Source organism: Entelurus aequoreus, linkage group LG08 (assembly GCF_033978785.1).
Source record: "Entelurus aequoreus isolate RoL-2023_Sb linkage group LG08, RoL_Eaeq_v1.1, whole genome shotgun sequence".
Taxonomy (NCBI): domain Eukaryota; kingdom Metazoa; phylum Chordata; class Actinopteri; order Syngnathiformes; family Syngnathidae; genus Entelurus; species Entelurus aequoreus.
This window is the reverse complement of record NC_084738.1, coordinates 32,771,447-32,789,304: the sequence shown is the minus strand read 5'-3', so window position 1 is coordinate 32,789,304 and position 17,858 is coordinate 32,771,447. Positions and strand designations below refer to the sequence as shown.

The 17,858-nt window shown below is 39.8% G+C and overlaps 2 protein-coding genes across 3 annotated transcripts; one reads left to right on the top strand and one right to left on the bottom strand.

The window, feature by feature from the left end:
* The first annotated feature begins 3,454 nt into the window (after positions 1 to 3,454).
* Positions 3,455 to 14,765, top strand: si:ch211-250n8.1 (uncharacterized). Of its 2 annotated transcripts, XM_062056290.1 has the most exons (16): positions 3,455 to 3,738; positions 3,803 to 3,910; positions 6,263 to 6,338; positions 6,407 to 6,563; positions 6,869 to 6,914; positions 7,004 to 7,062; positions 7,142 to 7,177; positions 7,265 to 7,317; positions 7,415 to 7,547; positions 11,216 to 11,433; positions 11,505 to 11,550; positions 11,610 to 11,675; positions 11,761 to 11,820; positions 11,888 to 11,973; positions 14,173 to 14,261; positions 14,339 to 14,765. In XM_062056290.1, the coding sequence occupies exons 1-16, from the start codon at positions 3,702 to 3,704 to the stop codon at positions 14,371 to 14,373; spliced, it is 1,305 nt and encodes a 434-aa protein (XP_061912274.1). In that variant the 5' UTR covers positions 3,455 to 3,701; the 3' UTR covers positions 14,374 to 14,765. The 2 variants fall into 2 exon arrangements, with proteins under 2 accessions (XP_061912274.1, XP_061912273.1); XM_062056289.1 differs by having other exon boundaries at positions 14,173 to 14,765.
* On the bottom strand, positions 14,418 to 16,247 carry LOC133655797 (histone H3.3A). Its single transcript, XM_062056293.1, has 4 exons — positions 16,094 to 16,247; positions 15,297 to 15,437; positions 15,058 to 15,211; positions 14,418 to 14,954 (listed from the first exon to the last, which is right to left on the bottom strand). The coding sequence occupies exons 2-4, from the start codon at positions 15,422 to 15,424 to the stop codon at positions 14,826 to 14,828; spliced, it is 411 nt and encodes a 136-aa protein (XP_061912277.1). The 5' UTR covers positions 15,425 to 15,437; positions 16,094 to 16,247; the 3' UTR covers positions 14,418 to 14,825.
* Between the last annotated feature and the right edge of the window lie 1,611 nt (positions 16,248 to 17,858).

Here is a 17,858-nt window from a genome sequence, read left to right as displayed (position 1 = left end):
GATCACCACTCCAAGATGGCGGCCCCGCGTCTCGTCTGCGCCAGTAGGCAGTAGCGCTCAATGCTGCGTACCCTTATAAGATGTATATGGTTATGACGTTAGCAGTGAGTTTACAGCCTCACTGATTTAACTACAGAGCAAATAAAAGTCATGTTACTTAGCCAATAAACGTTATCTTACATTCAAAACTTACCCTTCTTTGTGCAACTTCAAATGTCGAACGAAGTTGGAAGTTGTTGCGTCTCCGCCTGTAATATTCGAACTGCGTGATTTGCATACGGCAATTCGTTTTTTGTTGACCAAGTCGTAGTTGTTATACCCGAACGAAACCAACTTTGGCATAATTGTTTCCGCGTTGTTTGACAATTTGCAATTTGATTGGATGAATGCTGTGGGATGAAAACAACGTAGATCTAATTTGATTGGCTGTTGTACTGACAGCACTGAGCACACCAGCTGACAAGCAGCACACACGCTTATAGACACAGACGTAGAAAATGAAAAATACGGAGCGCTCCCAAATAACTTCTTAAGCTTTGGGTTTTGGGGAAAGTGGCAAGTCATGTCAAGTCAAAAGGCTCAAGTCCAAGTGAAGTCACAAGTCATTGATGTTAAAGTCTAAGTCGAGTTGCAAGTCTCTTTACATTTTGTCAAGTCGAGTCTAAAGTCATCGAATTCATGACTCGAGTCTGACTCGAGTCCAAGTCATGTGACTCGAGTCCACACCTCTGAAAATTACACAGTAAAAAGAAACGGAAAAACAGACCGAATGGATGTTTTTTTAATTTGCAGAGAACTGAAGGTTTTTTTTTGGTGTTTTTTCAAATTAATATTACTACGGTACCGGTGTGCTCGTGGTTCTGGCTAAAATGTATTTCCAGCCCTGCACATAAATTATGTTAGACTTGACACAACGAGAACTGACATAAATCATATATTAGCCGAAACTGGAAAGCTGACCAAAAACGGATTAATTTTCATAATCCAATTTCCGATACACAAACCGGAAGTAGCGATTTTAAAGGCGTGTAAGAAAGTATTTACTATAGTGTTGTATGGTGCAGGGCCGGCCCGTGGCATAGGCCGTATAGGCAAATGCTAAGGGCGCCGTCCATCAGGGGGCGCCACGCCAGTGCCACAAATGTTGGAGGAAGAAGAAAAAAAAAAAGTTGGTACTATTATTTCTAAATACAAAAAATAATCCCACTTTAATTAAAATGCAAAGTAAAGCCTATTTAATAGAAATATTATTTGTTACAACATACACCCCCCCCCCCCCCCACACCCCCCACCCTCCCGCACGGTGCGCCCCCTCCCTTCCCGTATCATGACTCTTACCACATCAAAAAATCAACACAAGATGTCAAAACGGCCAAAACTGTCAGGTGCCCAGGGAAGAAAAAAGAGAAAAGAAGAGGAGGCGAAACGAGCCACCTAAAATCTTGCCTAGGGCGCCAGATTGGTTAGGGCCAGGCCTGGTATGCAGGGGCACCGAAAAGGGGGGGTAAAGGAGACGGATTCTAGGGGCCCATGATGGAGGGGGGCCCAGAGAGGCGCCTAATGATGATGAAATTATAATACAGGGGGCCCTGTAAAGATTCTTTTCATGGGGCCCAAAATTCCTAGCAGCGCCCCTGCTGGTATGGTGCGTGATCAAATCCCCTTTTACCTTCACCTATGTGTGATATGTGCTAAGAGATATATGTAGATGTAAATTCTCGTTGTGCCATGTCTAAAAATCATTTACGTGTAGGCAGTGGCGTCACTAGCTTTTAAGGACAGGGCCGGGCTTATCCCCCAGGAGATGCACAGGATGCGAGCGAACGTAGCGCACGAGCACAAAACTTCACAAACGGCTAACAAAGACTTAGAAATTAATCATCCATCCATCCATCCATTTTCTACCGCTTATTCCCTTCGGTGTCGCGGGGCAGCCTATCTCAGCTACAATCGGGCGGAAGGCGGGGTACACCCTGGACAAGTCGCCACCTCATCGCAGGGCCAACACAGATAGACAGACAACATTCACACTCACATTCACACACTAGGGACCATTTAGTGTTGCCAATCAACCTATCCCCAGGTGCATGTCTTTGGAGGTGGGAGGAAGCCGGAGTACCCGGAGGGAACCCACGCAGTCACGGGGAGAACATGCAAACTCCACACAGAAAGATCCCGAGGCCGGGATTGAACTCACGACTACTCAGGACCTTCGTATTGTGAGGGAGACGCACTAACCCCTCTGCCACCGTGCTGCCGAAATTAATCATTGTTATTATTATTATTATTTCAGTGGGTTTATTTTCAATCTGTGTTCAGTACAACAACAAACATGGGTTTGCACCGTGACATTTTGTTTACAGCATCAACAAGAAACAATTACTTGCATGATCCTTCAAGATACACTGAAACACAATGAAAGTCATGGCATTAGCCTCATGTTATTCATTCACAACATAGAGGCTAATGCCACGACTTTCGCTCACAATACAATAATTGTTTGTTCCCAAATATTTTGAAGTTGCACAGATTACATTTTGGGCACATATGTGACTAAAATGGTTGTAAATTCAAGCCCTGGAAATATTACTTAATTACTTGAATTAAAGTAATATCTGGATCGGGATAATTTGGCTTGTATATAATATATTTATATATATATTATGGCAAGCCGTTAAGGAAATTAAATATATAGTATATGGAAGTCTGAATAGAAATGAGAATTCGCCAATGCGTGTAGGGCTCCATGCAAATACATTTTAGCCAGGCACACGGGTCCCTGCTTTAACTCTGAAAATACGTGTTCCAATGTCCGAATATGAAAAAAACATCCGTTGTTTTTCCGTTTCATTTTAGTGGTGATTTATTTAAAATGATTGTTTAGGTTTTCCTTATCTTTGTAGTTTATTAAATAAATATAAAACGTGTACACAGTCATCCCTTGTCACATCACGCTTAGAATTTGCATATTTATTTTAAAGCATATTCTATGGGATAAAATTGCTATGGTATGAAAAAGGGGTAGGATTAAATAAACTCATCTTCTTAATTCCTACTCCTTTTCGGGCATGCTGTAATGAAACAACTGGAAATATGTGATGCATTACATTGTATGCATGTTCGAAATAAACTGAAACTGAATTTTCATATTTCCTTTGTGAAATCCATCCATCCATTTTCTACTGCTTGTCCATGTCGGGGTCGCAGGGGGTGCTGGAGCCTATCCCAGCTGCACTCGGACGGAAGGTATGAAATAAAAACCAAACCGTCTTTAGTATTTAGCTTGCTTTTCAACACCAAAAAAAAGAACACTTTGTTTTTCAATTTCCATTCATGAAACAAAAATTAAACGCCCCAAACATACGCTGACCTATGACACCTTACTGCCTCTGGGGGGCAGCAACGCACCACCACGGGCATAATTCGCCGGAAATGGCAGAAGAAAGAAAAAAAAAGTGAGCCAAACTGCAGTCAACAGTAAACGTAACGCAAGCTAGCTGTCATGTTTGGTGCACACGACACGCCACCACAACCTATACAATATTTTCAATTGAAGTTGTTTGAATACGGAATCAAATGTAGAGAAGATAGGACTGAATTGTTTGGTTGCGTTTTCTATATAGCCAGCCATGACGGTAATTATACCTTCAGGACAGGTCGCTATGCGGAAGTGTGCCTTTAAAGTCATCTAAGCCGTCAACATGGCACCTAGAGATCCACTGCTCAGCGCCCTCAAAGGTAACAACGACTCACAGTCCTACGACTTAAACATGATTATTTATACACACGTTTTTCCCCTCAGTGTGTGTGTTGAACCTGCAGTCTGACGGGGAGTCGGTGACGGACAGCAGCCCTCACCTGGTCTCATGCTGTGAGCTTCTTGAGCTGCTCCTCAGGAAAGGACTCCAGCGTTAGTATTTATTATTTATTAGCAATACTGCAAAGTATCTGTGGATTTGTAGCTGTAAATCAATAAATTAGTGAAAACAGTCACTACATAAGAATACACGTACCTGTAATTAGTCAGATTCCATTTCGCAGTCATGGCATCAATCCTAATATCCATGCAGACAAACAAAAATATTTAATCCGCTGTTTAATAATGCTCTATTTGAGGGAAAAATGGGTATTGTTTGTCAGCATTACCTCCCTGATTGGCACATTGGGGGTTAAATCACCAAAATGATTCCCAGGCGTGGCCGCCGCTGCTGCTCACTGCTCCTCTCACCTCCCAGGGGGTGAACAAGGGGATGGGTCAAATGCAGAGGTTAATTTCACCACACCTAGTGTGTGTGTGACAATCATTGGTACTTACTTAGTAATGCAAACTAGTGTAATGTTGTGTAATATCTCATTAAAAATAGGCTGTTTGCAACCTGCTCAAAGTTACATTTTAACCCTCAGGGCGCACAGGTTGACTTTTTGTTGTTGTTGCTATGTATTGGTCATAATTGTGTGTTGCTATTTCATATATCAGCTGAGATAGGCTCCAGCACCCCCCGCGACCCCAAAAGAGACAAGCGGTAGAAAATGGATGAATGGATTTTCATTATGCATTCGAATGTTTTTTTTTTCATCTTGGGGCGGTATAGCTCGGTTGGTAGAGCGGCCGTGCCAGCAACTTGAGGGTTGCAGGTTCGATCCCCGCTTCCGCCATCCTAGTCACTGCCGTTGTGTCCTTGGGCAAGACACTTTACCCACCTGCTCCCAGTGCCACCCACACTGGTTTGAATGTAACTTAGATATTGGGTTTCACTATGTAAAGCGCTTTGAGTCACTTGAGAAAAAGCGCTATATAAATGTAATTCACTTCACTATATAAATGTAATTCACAAATGTTAAAATGTCAATGCCCAAGTCTTTCCCAGGTGGATGACACACTGGCAGTTATTCAACAATACCCCAAAGCCAAACAGGGCACACAAAAAGTTGCCCCCCCCTTTAATTTTTGAGCAAAAAATGTAAAAAAACAAAATTAAATCTCCAAGATGCCTTTCAAAAACGTCAGGACTTTTATGTCCTGGTCTGCTTTAAAGATAACTAAAATGGAATGTCCCAAAGGGTTGAACCAAAAAAACGTTTCTATTATTAGTTTAACAGAACATCTATATTTTTAAGTGTCTATTTTGTTCACAATTACTAATTGTCTCATTCACACATACACACGCACAAAAGCAGTCCCAGAGAATCAACTAACAATTTTTCTGTTTTGTTTTTGTAATAGTATATATAATTAATGATAGCTAACCTTAATAGTTCAACTTTGTTAAATCGCTATCATTTGCTGACCACACACAAAGCTAATTCTTGGAAGGATAAATGAAAATTAATTAGATAACTTTGCCGTCATTGATAAATTGCCAGGTTGATGTTTGTTTTTTTTGTCCCTCACTTTCAAATAGGGTACAAGAGGGTTCACTTTGTCAATCACTATCAGCACCTGAGCGCATTTATTCAATAACAGAATTAAATGAACGGAGTGAATACTCTTGTCAGTCATCCTCAATATTTGTCTCGTTGGGTAAAGGCGAGACCGCTAGCTTACACGCTAAGAATGCAAGAACACGCTCGCTAGTCCAGTCGCGACTAGCTAGTGAGAGGCACTGCGATGTAACAAACATTTGGAGAAAAAAGATGATTGCAAAGCCAATTGTCCGGTGTGGGAATATTGTGGCTTCAAATGAGTGAGCAAGATGAGTCAATCAACACGGAATAACAATTATAACTAACTATATATACATATATATATGTAGATGAAAATTAAAGTTTATTGCATTTCAAAGAAGTACAGTGGTACCTCAACTTAAGAGTGTTTTAAGATAAGAGCTGTCTCTCAGCTAAATGTTATGTTTTAAGTTGCAAGCAATAATTTGAGTTACAAGCATCCCCGCCATTAGTGGGTGTAGCAAATGTCACAGTGAACCCCCTAAGATCCGCACAAAATGTCTGGTCTTATTCGCTAGCATTAGCTTGTAGCTAGAGATGAACATAACTTTGTTTTCCAATCATATAAAGGAAGAAAGTGAGTGTGAAGGACAGTGCTGATAAGAAAAAGTAGATATTTATTGAATTTCTCAGGCTTTGCGTAAAGGTTGCAAACAGTCCCTTAAACAATTATTTATTTATTTTTTAAAATTATTTTTAGACAACCAAAAAAGGGTCTGCATGCCAAAAGTGATCCCTGGGCCATATTTTGGACACCACTTTTGTGTAATAACTAAGCTCTATTACAACATTAGATGTATGTGTACTTTCTTCCTAGAGCCGCTTCTCAATCTGGTCCACAGAGACTACTGGCAGTGTTTTGAACGGCTTCCCCAACAAGACACCTGTGGCAGGTAACAGCATCCAGATAAAAATCAGGAATTTAAAAACCTTGCCAACACTTTTGGTCTTGTAATTGTAGGTTGTGTGCATTGTCGTTGGCTGTGGAACAAACTAAAGCTTGTAAGAAGCTGCTCTCAGCTCAGGGTCGAGGTCGCTACCTGCTCAGGTTGGCTCTTAGCCGCAAGACGCTACCGCAGTTCATCAAACACCTCCTGCACACTCCGAAAATCCTGAAGGTTAGATATATTAATTGTTTTAATATTTGTTTTTAATTAGGTCGATTTCATGGCAAGGTGTTAAAATGTTATGTTTTTGGTTTTAGGTAAAAAATACCAATTTACTGAGTTGAATTTATTATAATTTTACTGAAACACTGTTTTTGGGAAACTTCCTACATTCCAATTGAGTTGAATAAACCACACATGACTTCTCCACCAATACAAAGATGTCCGATTGTTGTACATTGTTGTAGTCTATGACTAATGATGACTGTTTATTGAGATTACTGCAATGCAATCATACTCTTTGTCTCCGCCTTCAGTGGTACAGCCCAGCCTTCTCAATCCTAAGGAACGAGGAATTTTTAGGTGAATCATTTATTTTTAATTTTTAAATAATGCAGTTGAAAACAATAAAACAAGAAGATTCAATTTTGTCTTTTTTCCCCCACTATTAGAACCTTTCATTTCCCTGCTGCTGGTCCTCTCTCACATGGAGTTTAACTTGGATATGGAGGTCAGGCGAAAGCTTTCAAACACATTGACACGTTTGTCCCCTTTGCTTAACAAAACTACCGGTATGTTTCTCTCTATAGAATTGCAGTTTTTTGGATGAAAGCTGGCTTCTACCGGTAATAGTACTAACTATACTACTCCTACCACTTTATACCTTTTTAGATTTTTATCAGTCTCTCACTTTTTTTGTATTTGTTTGCCAGGTATGTGAAACGTACGAAGTGGTGCCCTGTCGAGAGGTGGGAATGGTCTTGAGGTTGGTATATATTTTTTCAGCTGCAACGATCTGCGTCACGCTATTTAAAAGCACAACAAAAAATATTGTTTGATTGCCTCCCTATCGGTTTTGGTAGCTACCTCGGTGGGCGTGTCTTCCTTGTCGACATGATACCTGGCAGACAAGCCCATGTTGACAACTTTATCTGTCGGGGTGACATCATTGATGAGATCAACGGCACATCGCTGAGAAACTCCAATCATGGACAGGTAAGAAAATACCAGTGATAAATATCATTAAGTAGTATCGGTGTAAAAAAAAAAAAAAAGATTTTCAGATTAATTACAATTCTTATTTGTTACGATTATTAATCGGTAAAAAAAATATATATATATATTTTTCAATTTGTCCTGTCTATCCACTCAGGCAAATCATATGGTTGATGTAGATGCCCAAATGTGCTGTACAGATTAATTTAGAAAAGAGAAGTGTTGGATACTTCTCTTGTTGCCTCATTAGTATTTGGGAAGCATTTTATTAAACAAAACCAGTTTTCTTTTAGGTAATTAAGACATTGATCAGAGCTGTTTATATATTTTATGAAGGAATGTAGTTAATCATAAAACTGGTACCCTATGTTATTAAAAAAAGTATAGATTTAGAATCGAGAATTTAATCGTTACCCCCTAGAATCGAATCGTGTGGTGCCCAAAGATTTGCAGCCCTATTAAATAGCAACATTTCTGGGCATTGTCCCTTGTTTGTTGCAGTTAATTGGCACCAGGCATTTTGCTAAGTTTAATTATTATTATTAAACCTAGGGCCAAGCGGTAAAAAATGGATGGATGGATTTTCATAGTCATTGCATGAAACATTATTACAGCCCTCTAAACATGAAATAACACCTATATACTTGTCACTTTTACACTCGTTTCACCCAAAATAGTAACATTGAGTGTGTTCTATTGGAGATTACTGTAGCCTGGAGGATCTTCCAAGCGTCATTGCTATGGCTGTCGCCCAGTCAGTAACACATGGCCATGACGTGGAAATACTTTACCACATCCTAGATAATTCCTCAAATTTAGAATTGGGTTCGATTGCTTAAATTTTTTTGCACAAAGTTGGTGAACTTCACATCTGTAGCTTAATTAAGGCCAAAAACCTGTAAAATATATTTTGAAAAAATTCAATCTGAGATGTGGTGAAGTCGCGAGATTTGAAGCGCGAGGGACGACTACACGCAAGTGGCTTTTTTGCGTTGTTTCTTCTTAACTTTGCTGAGCAACAATCACTGGCCACAACTTTAGGTATCCCAGCATCCAATTCAACATGCATAGAATACTGTACACACATATCATTTTCAGTAAATCAAAATATTTTGAAATATACATATTTTTTTATAATTGAATAATATGTGCATTTTTGCCTTCGCGTCCAGATTTAAGGGACACCCAGTAGACACTGGCACGCAATGAAATGCAGACATCTACCGTAGGACGTATAAATGAAATAAAATGCAGATGCTAATTGTATCTTGAAATAATGGTACAGTGCAGTCAGGGCCGTATCCAGGATTTGAAAAATACCACGGTCAAAAATTGGTGGTCCAAGAGGAGCTTTGATAGGCTGAAATCCCAACACTAAATTAATAATACATTGAGCTACACAATGAACAATCCATTTTTTAATTACTATGCTGAAGTTTTGCGTAATAAACTATTTTAATATCATTAAATTATAACTTTTAAAACTTTACAACATGTTATCTCTGTCATGGGTTTGAACCGAAGACCTTCTGCTTAAAATTTCAGTACTATTGACACGCCCCACGAGAGCAACTAGAAGATAAAGAGGGAAATCTCTCTTCATATTCTAATCAGTAACCGAGCACGACGTGACCAGGAATACGTTTGTGGTAACATTTTATATGCACCTTATCATTTAATAATTTACATTTGACATGTGCTTCTTTGCACAAAACGGGGCTCCCCACGGACAACGAAGCCCTATACGCACAGCGCGTGTTCTGCGTTTAGGGCAGGGCGGCATCAGTACCGACAGCATTTCACATCAATTTCATTCAAGTGAAACCAACATTGTCTAGATATGTAGCGGGCTGTGCATGACCAAAGATCATATATTAAGAGAAGATGATCTACCACATGGTGATGTACAGCGCACATAATGTCCTACACAAAGTATATTTGCTGTCAGTCATATCATCTTCTTATTGTCATTAAAAAAATACAGAGGACATGACCTCAATGGTAGTTACGGCCATGAGTGCGGTACAGTTCCACTTCAATCCTGTAGGTGTCCAGTAATGCATATTACAAAGTGCCACATGTATGTCACCACTGTACAGCAATTATCCCCAATGCAGGCAAACTATATTGCATTTTATCAAAATCTATTAGGTTCTTTGGCCCGTGTCACCCCTCTAAAAAGTTTGGTGTTAATTACTCTTGTAGTTTTTATGTAATTTTAACTCCTATTTTTGTGACCGTATTTAGCTACATGATTGGAGAAATACATAAATAATGATAACTGACAAAAAATAACATCACAATAAATAGAGCCCTCAGTTGGATAACATCCTATACCTGTATATCTGAAAAAACATGGCGTGCCATGCCATACGGTTCCTGTTATTTACTGGATCTGGTTGCAAACAGCCCTACTTGGCCATCATTCTCACTGGAGGGTGAGGCTAAACATGTTACACACCGAGAACTACCCAGGAGCAGGCATGCTAATAGCTAAGCTAACCGCTGTTTTGCTCAAACAATTGTATGTACCGTAATTTCCGGACTATAAGCCGCTACTTTTCCCCCTCGTTCTGGTCCCTGCGGCTTATACAAGGGTGCGGCTTATTTACGGCCTGTTCTTCTCCGACACCGACGAAGAGGATTTGGGTGGTTTTAGTACGCAGGAGGAAGACGATGACACAATGATTAAAGACTGACTTTTCATATAGCGGTAGGCTGGTTATTTTGATAACGTACAGGCGAGCACTTTGTATTACTTTGCAGCGTTGTATTATTTGTACTCTGCACGAATGCTGTTCGCCATATCAAAGATGTGAAAGTTTGATTGAATGATTGAAAGATTTATTGTTAATAAATGGGACGCTTTGCGTTCCCAAACAGTCATCTCTGTCCCGACAATCCCCTCCGTGGTAGCAGGAACCCCTATATACTACGCTAATTACACATCAAAACCCTGCGGCTTATAGTCGGGTGCGGCTTATATATGGAGCAATCTGTATTTTCCCCTAAATTTAGCTGGTGCGGCTTATAGTCAGGTGCGGCTTATAGTCCGGAAATTACGGTAATAAAATAGAATAAGGAACTGGTTTAAATATTGTGTTTATATTGTTGCACGGTCAATAGCACTCATCCTAAACAAATTGAAAACTCTGCAGTATTGTGGAAGTGTACTTTGTGACCAATGCATTGTATAATAATATTGATTGTATGTATTAAAGAGGTCGTTGCATCAAAAGCTCACCTAAATTCCTCCAATAAATTAGTAGAAAAGAATAAAATATAATAAAACAACCAATTCCAATGTTTACTTTAAGCCATGAACTCACTCACCTAATTGGGGTAGTTTATTGACAAAATGCCCATGACACCAATAACATCTATGTGCATGTAGTTTGCTCTTTAAAGATGTGATTTTGCCAAAGTATAATTCTGAGCAGATGTTTGCTGATAATATAATTAAGAGCTGGAAGTAGTATTATAACATTATTGCTTTTAACAAACAGTAGACCATGTCTAATTGCTATGTTACGCAGAGTACCATTTACTGTTATTAATAGTCACTTCTTAATTGATGCCACTTGGTTTCAGACAGTCTGGACAAACTGAGTCTCATAGTCATTGAACACTCAGAAAAGCTATATATATTGTGTCTAAATCTTTGCCAGGCAGGTGTGGTCCTATCTCGCTTGAAGGGCTGCCCACTGTCTATCCGCATTGTGCGATGGAAGGCCCGGGACGGCGCAGTGTATCGTCCTCTTGTCAAACTCCTGCGAACTCTGAGGATGGAGAACCCCTGGCTTCAGCTGGGTCCTGTTCCCTGCCAGCAGACGGCTGCAAATGATCAGAGAGCTTCTCAACCATCACAGTGTCTCATAGATGGAAGGCAAGTCAGTGCAAAAACTCTCAAAATGATCCAACCGAATAAGTAGAACTGTTCATGCCTCTCTTTGACAGGATTGTCTACATTGTTCAGTTCTTGGGCAAAGCAAACATCGGAGGGGTAAAATGTTCCTATTACTGATTATGTATTATCAGGTTTTGATGATCTGTTCTTTTTAGTGTGGAAGCAAGGATGTGCTACAGCACGTGATTCCGCAAGTTTTGCAGAAAAACCTGCCGAGCAAGGTGATCACACCTCTCCCCTGCTTGCGGCCATGGACTACTCACCTAAGTGTTAACAAAAATATTCACTCGCTCGTTTGTCCAACAGGAAGTGCTTTTAGATTTACAGGAAACGCACTTAACATGCACGGAGAGTAGCAGTAAACTGGTGGGTATGCATATGTGTGTATCTGCATCCATTGTGCCAATAATCACTGAAGGAATTGTTTTTCTAGAAACTGTGTGAGCATCACTATCCAGACATATCATGCGTTGGGAGGTACTGTCAGCCGGATTACAACGTGTTGGCCTTTTGTGTGGTGTAAGTATGACATTAATTCTCAATTCAAAGCTGGAACAGAACAAAATGTTTTAATAAGGGGTCCTACGATACATTTTTTTTACTTGCAATTTGATAGCATCGTGGAGCCTTGAGTATATGATATCAGCCCAAACCCCAGTACTTGCTTGTAACATTCAGTAGTGTGTAATGTTAAAAAAGGTTTGATTACGTGAAGATACTCAACAGTGGAAGGTATGAAAAACACTACTTTGGCGAACTTATGCTCTATTTAAATTGGAGTGGTTGTTACCTTTATTTTTGTATATCTTTAGTTCATTTAAATTGCAGTTAATATAACTGTTATGTTGATTTATTCATTGTATTTATTGCATGGAGTTTTATGATGTGACATATTTAGACTCACAGGTGTCACTAATTTAGATGACTGGACAGGAGATCGAAGAAATAAAAGTTTTGAGAAGTGACATTATTGGACACTGTATGTTGTGCAGTTACGAAAGTGAAGAAAAACAAGAGGTGTAGTTCATCCTTTTATTACGATGATACAGCTAATTTCCCAGTATCCTTTTTGGTGACACCTATTTTTTTAGGCTGCAATGTTGTTCAAATAGGGACACCTTACATATTTTCCGGACTATAAGCCGCACCTGACTATAAGCCGCACCAGCTAAATTTAGGGGAAAATACAGATTGCTCCATATATAAGCCGCACCCGACTATAAGCCGCAGGGTTTTGATGTGTAATTACCGTAGTATATAGGGGTTCCTGCTACCATGGAGGGGATTGTCGGGACAGAGATGACTGTTTGGGAACGCAAAGCGTCCCATTTATTAACAATAAATCTTTCAATCATTCAATCAAACTTTCACATCTTTGACATGGCGAACAGCATTCGTGCAGAGTACAAATAATACAACGGTGCAAAGTAATACAAAGTGCTCACCTGTACGTTATCAAAATAACCAGCCTACCGGTATATGAAAAGTCAGTCTTTAATCATTGTGTCATCGTCTTCCTCCTGCGTACTAAAACCACCGAAATCCTCTTCGTCGGTGTCGGAGAAGAACAGGCCGTAAATAAGCCGCACCCTTGTATAAGCCGCAGGGACCAGAACGAGGGGAAAAAGTAGCGGCTTATAGTCCGGAAATTACGGTAGTTTGTATGTTATGCTGTACTTGCCTGTTGTGTAGTTGGAAGCTAATTACTAAAATACAAGACCAACCCTGTGTTTATAGAACATTTTGGTATTAGGGGACGGCGTGGCGTGGCTCAGAGTGGCCATGCCAGCAACCTGAGGGTTCCTGGTTCAATCCCCAGCTTCTACCATCCTACCCACATCTGTTGTGTCCTTGAGCAAGACACTTCACCCTTGCTCCTGATCTGTCGTGGTTAGCACCGTGCATGGCAGCTCCCGCCATCAGTGTGTTAATGTGGAAATAGTGTCAAAGCGCTTCGAGTACTTTTTAAAGGTAGAAAAGCGCTATACAAATATAACCCATTTATCATAACTGGTTGTCAGACTTTGCATAAGTAAACAGGCTGCAGAATTGCTTCTATTTGAGCTTATATCAGAAATTGTAAATGCAAGCCAATACAATACTTGTTTTTTGCTCATGTCGGACTGATATTCGATAGCAATATCGGATCGCCCCTAGTTTTAATCTCGTGAAAGACAGGGCTAAACACACAGCAATGTCCAAACGCTTCATATACAGAAATGAGTGAAACATGAGCTGAATGAAACACTGCAGGATCAACAACAATGCAACCAAAAAAAGAATGACAAATGGACAGCCGGATCGACGTGATTCCTAAAAGTGGGTGGAAGTTGTTTAGGTTTCTCTGGAATACTGTAAATTATTACATCTCAGGTCTTTGAAGACCGATATCCTCAGTTTTGGCACCTCCGTCTAGCATACCGTTTTAGCTGCAACACTTCCCTCGTGCATGTGTTTTTGGCTTTTAACTGAATTTTGAGGCGCATCCCCAGACATCTTTGAGTTTACTGCTATGCATTTCATGCTGTGCTGAACAGTAGTTAAGGATTACTTCAGTGTTGATTTAAACACCGCAATTTACTTCATTTGTGAACATTTGAATCTACAAGTATGCAAAATGTTTACAGTAAACCGCAACTCATTAGGTTGTTCAGGAATACTTAATAGGACAGGTGAGGTGCTAGAAAACATTTGTAACTGTAATGTCCACATCCTCAGAAACACCCCAAGCAGCCAACCCAACTTCAGCTGTGTGGTACTCAAAGCAGCTAGCTTTGAAATGTGCAAGGAAATAGTCTGCCGAATAGGTGAGCTCATTTTTTTTTGTTGCTCAATTACAGCATTGAAAGGCAAGATTTAAACTATGCTTTCCTCCCACCCCCAGCTACTGGCTTCAAACATACAGAGTGGTTTGTATGACATTTAAATGTGGCTGTATTGTCAATAAAAATATAAAACAAGAATCTATTCATAGACCTTTAATAGAAAGACATGACAATTTCATAAATAGTAAAATGTAGCTGCCAGGTTTTTTGTTCAATGTTGGAAAATATGTAAAAAGCAGTCCAGAAAAATGCAGCCTGCACCAATTGTACTAGTGAATGAAGTATTTGGGGAGCTGCATTTTGTGCTAAAAGTGGTATGTGGGGGGCCTATCTTGATGGAGAAAAGTTTTGATTGGGAAGGGGCAGTGATGTCTTCAATTGTAACTAGTCATAAACAAATAATCCTACACAATTACCCATTAGCTTGTGGAATGGTTGTCTAAAATACAATGCAAAAAAGAAAAAAAAAATACCCAAGAAATAAAGTCCACAGAAATTGTTAAGTACGATAAATAGGATAGTATCTCGACAACGCTGTCAAGGTCATTAGGCCCGTTCTCCCCTTATCCTGCGAGCCAGCTGGATGTCTTTGGGCATGATGGTGACACGCTTGGCATGGATGGCGCACAAGTTGGTGTCCTCAAACAAACCCACTAGGTAAGCCTCACTGGCCTCCTGTTTAAAGTAAATGACATTTTAGCACCAAGTATGCACAGTTGCATGAGATACTATGGTTAGGCAGAGTCTAGGTGACATGGCAACAACTTCAATAAATTACCTGAAGAGCGCCAATGGCAGCACTCTGGAAACGCAGATCAGTCTTGAAGTCCTGGGCAATTTCCCTCACCAAACGCTGGAAGGGCAACTTGCGGATGAGCAACTCTGTTGACTTCTGGTAGCGACGGATCTCCCTCAAAGCCACAGTTCCAGGTCTAAGGGAGGGAAAAAAGGTTGACTACGCATCCTTAAGTGAACTTGGGACGTCTTTTTATATCACATGCAAAAAAATAAACCCACCTGTAGCGATGGGGCTTCTTCACTCCTCCAGTAGAGGGCGCACTCTTCCTGGCTGCCTTGGTCGCAAGCTGCTTCCTTGGCGCCTTACCTCCAGTGGATTTACGAGCAGTCTGCTTGGTACGGGCCATCTCGTATTAACACCTACAACAAGACCGATATCATGAATGGTAACACCAACTACTCATCCTGCAAACACCATGCGACGCATGTTTCAACGCCACAGTGTCAACATGGTAGCCTAGCCAACAACGGTCTGCCCATCCCCCCTCCCCCTCCCGCCGAACTAGGTGTCGAGTTCATCTTAGGCACAGTACGACTTATTTTATAACTTTTTACAATATCCGGTACTGCGAAACGTGATAAAAAATTGCTTTTACACCATGCCGTTAATAAACAGCCTATATTTCAAACCTTATTTCAGCATGTCCGGCTTTTTTTTGTGAGATGCTAAACAGGCCGCAATAAGCCTCGTCGTACCTACTTCCCACCCCCGCCATATTCGACACCAAAGATAAGCTCAAATGGTTTGATTTTCCTGGTATTTAGCGTCACACATTTCAACGTCTACCTCTGTAATAGGTACCAGCATTTAAACTCACCAATAGTAACGGGTGAATGGTCGTTGCGGTTTTGAGCTAGAAACGCAGAGTAAAACTAGCCCATTGTTCTTGTAGGGGCTAGCATGGCGCTAATATTCGTCAGTCTAACAACACAGCAACACGAACTACCGATGCAGCGCAGTAAAAGCGATGAAATCATACTCGAAAGACGACACGAGCAGAGAAAGTATTAGTTACCTTTATGACGTTGTGGAGTGCGCTCTGTTGGGTTGGCAGGTATTGGTCACCTCGACACAAGATCAATGCTGCATGGAAGATTGAGGCCAAGTATTAATAGTATTCCATGACGTCATAGGGTAAAACCACTTCACGCCCATTGGTACGTTGACCAGAGTGATCACGTGGTACAACCAATAAAATACGCCCAGACAAAATGAACGCAAAGTGCGCTGGTTACAGTACACGTTTTCAAAATAAATGTCTTATTATTTTGTTATTTTTGTGTGTGTTTATTTAATAGTAGTCATGTTAAAGGGACAAGCGGTAGGAAATGGATGGATGGATGTTTGTGTACGTATGACTGCGACAAGACGAATATGATCACCTTTAATGTATGTGTTACTCTGTTATAATAACAGAGTATCAAATTAAAACAAAATTTTCGGGGGAAATAATGAAATAGAGCCATGATACATATCGTATTTAATGGCAATTTCCAAGACGGATATAGTTATTATATATCCGTCTTGCAAATTGCCATTAAATACGAAATGTATCATGGCTCTATTTCATTTTACCTGAAAATGTATCTTGAAAGTTGACACTAAGATTTGAAAATTAATATTACAGTAATGCCAAATGAGCTGTCCACAACATAGGCCTTGAATGTTTAATGATTTACAATTTAATGCATTGTTTCGTCTTTTTTATAAAATGTTCATGTTTCATTATAGTCATACATTTGACAACCACAAAGCTGAGAAAACTATGATGCTGTGTTCTAAATTTGGATTATTTACGGAACTTGTGTGAGCCTATATGGCTTCATTTTGTTACATATATATATTTTGCATTCTATTTTAGTTACTTTATTGAGTTTACAACACCCTTGGTGCTGTTTTGTACTGTTTTTGTACTGTTTCTGTACTTTGTTTGTTTATTATTATTTCTTGATTGTATGTTAATGTGGCGTATTATAAATAAAGGTTTATAATATTAAAAAAAAAAAAAAGGTCATACATTTTATTATAAAGGCCCGATCCAATGTCCGAATAGTATCACAAAGATGTGGGCGTTTAAATTATTTCAGACAAAACGCACATACGTGTAATTGATGTAAATTATCATTTCACCTACGAATATACCTTGTAAAGCAATGGTTCTTAACCTTGTTGGAGGTACCGAACCCCACCAGTTTCATATGCGCATTCACCGAACCCTTCTTTAGTGAAAAATAAACTTTTTTTTTTTTATTCAAATTCAAGACAAAGTTATATTTTTTGGTAACACTTTAGTATGGGGAACATATTCTAAGTAACAAAGATTTAATTTACAGTTATTTGGACACTAGGGGAACATATTCTATGTAATAAAGACTTAATTTAGAGTTATTTGGTTAGGGTTATAATAAGGCCATGCCGAATAAGGCATTAATAAGTACTTAATAATGACTAGTTAAGAGCCAATATGTTACTAATTTACATGTTAATAAGCAACTAATTAATGGTGAATATGTTCTGTCTATCTGTGTTGGCCCTGTGATGAGGTGGCGACTTGTCCAGGGTGTACCCCGCCTTCCGCCCGAATGCAGCTGAGATAGGCTCCATGCACCCCCGCGACCCCAAACGGGACAAGCGGTAGAAAATGGATGGATGGATGTTCCCCATACTAAAGTGTTACCATGTTTTTTTTACTGGTGCATAAAATGAACCGTGCATGAACATCACCTTGTTCAAACAACAAAACCAACACAGTGCATAAACTCACAACAAATTACACACCT